The sequence below is a fragment of the Aythya marila genome (genome assembly GCF_965140915.1).
Source record: "Aythya marila genome assembly, chromosome: 15".
Lineage (NCBI taxonomy): Eukaryota > Metazoa > Chordata > Aves > Anseriformes > Anatidae > Aythya > Aythya marila.
In genome coordinates, this window is record NC_139056.1 from 12,035,721 (window position 1) to 12,039,023 (window position 3,303).

Consider the following 3,303-nt stretch of genomic DNA (forward strand, 5'->3'; position numbering starts at 1 on the left):
CCCCTCGCCCTCCCCTGCCCTCCCCGGGCTGGAGTTCGTCTCTGAGCCCCCCTCGTCTTGTTGTGACAGCTCTGATATTGTTTATTGAGGCTGGATGTCAGGTATAATTAGCAATCGATATGGAAAACGTTTGCTCCCCACACTGGCACGTCTCTGACGTCAGGAGCGATTAACGTTTCTTATTGGTCCCAAATTCCCCCAGCCTGAGCTAATTATTGGGAGCCTGATGTTGATAAAGTTAAAGCGCCCGGGCGCCCTGCAGCATGAGCCCCTCGCCGCGCCGCCTCCTCCTTCTCCGGCAGCAGCACCCCCGGCCCCAGCCGCCCCGCCGCCAGCACCCCCAGCCCCGACGGCACCCCCCGCCGCCGCCCTAAAGCCGCCCCCATGATGGACAGCCGCATCCTGGAGCATCCCCATGCCCAGTTCGGGGGCATGGTGGGCTTCCCTTACCCGCTCGGCCACCACCACGTCTACGAGCTGGCCGGCCACCAGCTGCAGTCGGCGGCCGCCTCCGTGCCCTTCTCCATCGATGGATTACTGAGCGGCTCCTGCGCCGCCTCCGTGGTCAACCCGGCGCCTCTCATCCCCTCGGGCTGTGGGGTGAGCGGGGACAGCCAGCCCTTCAAGCTCGCAGGTAGGAGCGGCCCCGGCCCTATTCCCATCCCTGCCCCGACCTCCGGCCCTATTCGCATCCCTTCCCCTACCCCCGACCCCATCCCTGCTCCGGACCCCGCTCCGTGCGGGTAGCGGGGTGCCTGGAGGGGGAAAGGGGGTGCTGCCACCCTCGTCTCCCCCCCCCTCCCTCCCCCGAAGGGACGGACGGGCTGGGGGACAGCAGGAGCCCCCCCCCGTTCCCAGCGGGCAGCGTGTGCCCCGAACAATAGCGGGGCCGGGCCGCCCCCAAACTTCTCCGCGGTGGGTGCTCGGGCCAGGCCGCCCTTCCCGCTATTTAAAAAATAAAAATGAAATAAAAAGGAGGGGGTGCCGAAGTTTGGGGAGTGAAGAGCGGCGATTTTTTTGTCGTTGTTGTTATTTTCCAAGCGCTATAACCACCGGGAGAGGCTCCCCTGCCTTCCCCCGGCCTGCAGCACGGCTATTGTTCAGCTCCGCAAACGTCGCCCCAGCCTCCTTTTATCGAGCCTGGAACATCCTCCCTCCGCTAAAAATACGATAATAATAATAAAAAATAAATAATAAAAATCCGGTATTACGATCACGATAATTTTCCCACCCGGCGGATAACGGGAGGGGCAGCTCGGGCCGTGAATCCCGGCCCGGTAAATGCCGGTCCTCGGGGAGGCCGGAGGCCGATGGAAGCTGCGGGAGGCCCGGAGGCTACCGGGGGAGGCCGGAGGCTGCTGGAGGCCCGGAGGCTTCGGGAGGATGGAGGCCGCCCAGCCCCGGGAGGCCCGCGTGGGACCGGAGGCCGTCTGGGGTGGCCGGGGAAGGGAAAGGGGGGGGCTTTAATTTTTATTTTATTTTTAATTCAACCTTTGGTGGCTGGAGCCTCTATTGGAACTTCTCTCTCTCTCTCTGCCAGCTGGGTGCCTGTGGCGAGCTTCCTTCAGGAATAAATGTTCAGTAAAGTACATTTTCGGAGGAGGCGAGGGCAGATCGGGTTCCTGCCCGTTTTTAGCGCAGGTGTGTGTTATAATCCCGCTTTTTTCTACCAACGTTGCCGAGCACGAAAGTTAAAGGCTCCTGTAAATGGCAGGGAGGGGGGAGAAGGCCCGTCTTCCAGGGAGCTGAGGGTATTTCTGCCTTTTCAGACTCGGGTGACCCGGACAAAGAAAGTCCTGGCTGTAAAAGAAGACGAACCCGCACCAATTTTACTGGCTGGCAGCTCGAGGAGCTGGAAAAGGCGTTTAATGAGAGCCATTACCCGGACGTGTTTATGCGAGAGGCTCTGGCTCTCAGGCTGGACTTGGTGGAGTCCAGAGTGCAGGTAAAAAACCCCAAACCTCCTCCCCTCCCGTCTACCCGGGCCGAGATGTTCCTCCGGGAGCCCCAGCCCTGCTCCTGCCGGGGCTCCCCTTTTGTTCCCTGCCCTCGCTCGGTCGCCGCCGGTTTATTTCTATTATTATTATATTAAAAAAAAAAAAAAAAAAGCAGGTTTGCAGACGGGCCACAAAGCGTGATATTGCAGCCTAGGTTCCCTAACTATTTTTATTTTTCCCCTGTAAATATTTTTTCCTAAACGAGCCGAGGGTGAAAAATTAGCATGCAAATCGGAGACTTAATCACGGGCCGGGGTACGCTGGAAAACGGCAAGGCGGCTCCTAGGAGCGGTGAGAGCTGCGGGACTTGCTCAACTTCAGCTGAACGGGCTGCTCGGGCGTACGGGGGGCTCCATCTCTGCGCTTAAAAATAATAAAAATTAAATTAAATAGGGATCGAGGCGGGGGATGCGGGACCGCGTCTCTCCGTGCTGCTGTAGGTCGCGGTGGCTGCTCCGGCCGGGGGAGCGGGGTGCGGATGGGGCCGGGGGCTGCGTGGCCATGCGGGGGGGGGGGGACGGAGACACGCGCGGTTCGCACCCTCGGGGCCGCCCCCCCCCAGGGCTGAGCCGGCGCCGTTTGCGCGGTGCCTGAAGCGGCTTCGTTTGGCGGTGCGATGCCCGGGCGCTGCTGCCTAAAAAAGCACGGCTCGTCCCGGCACGGCTCGCCTTCGTCCCACTACGGCCCTCCCGGGGCGAAGGAGCCAGGCTGGGGTCGTGGAAGCGCCGGGGCTGGGGCTGTGCTCGGGGCCCCGTGCTGCCAGCGGAGGACCGCAGAGGGTTTTATTTGATTTTCTCATAAGTTATAAAAATAGCATTAATTTAGGGCCTCATCCCACCTCGCCCAGTTCCCTCTGCTCCGCTCCCCGGGATGGGCAGGAGGTCCGGGTGATGAGAGCCCCCCCCCTTGGCCTCTCGCCTGCTTATTGTGCTGTGTTTTATGGCTTTTTGCGAGCTACTGCGAAAGGATCGGGCCCGACCCCGGTGTTTCTGCACCCCTGGGCCGCGGGGAAGAGCTGGGGAGGGGGAAGAACAGACGTTCCCCCGTCCCCTCCATCGGTGCTAGCAAGGCGCAGCGTGTGTGTGCGTGTGTGTGCACCCCCAACCCCTTCTTTCTACCCCCTTAAAGAGCCGTGGATGTCTCTTTCTGCTCCCCCGGGCCCTACAGATGGGGGCTGCCGGCACCTCGACGGGGGGGGACGGGGGAGGCCTGAGCTGTGCTGCTCGCTCCCCGCCGCCCTGGCCACCGCGGGGGGCCCGGTGCGCTGGGTGTTAACTGCTTCTCGTTGTTCGGTGTGTAGGTCTGG

General features: G+C 61.6%; 1 protein-coding gene across 2 annotated transcripts in view; it reads left to right on the plus strand.

The window, feature by feature from the left end:
- Positions 1-228: 228 nt before the first annotated feature.
- The window catches only part of UNCX (UNC homeobox), a 4,591-nt gene continuing 1,516 nt past the window's right edge, over positions 229-3,303 (plus strand). Inside the window, exons 1-4 of one of the 2 annotated variants that reach the window (XM_082772925.1) lie at positions 498-634; positions 1,541-1,641; positions 1,770-1,945; positions 3,298-3,303. The exon at positions 3,298-3,303 is cut by the window's right edge and continues 1,516 nt beyond it. In XM_082772925.1, the coding sequence (XP_082629051.1) occupies positions 1,575-1,641; positions 1,770-1,945; positions 3,298-3,303 (249 nt within the window). In that variant the 5' untranslated portion in view covers positions 498-634; positions 1,541-1,574. Of the gene's footprint in view, positions 635-1,540; positions 1,642-1,769; positions 1,946-3,297 lie in introns of both variants that reach the window. The other variant, XM_082772924.1, reaches the window with a different exon arrangement.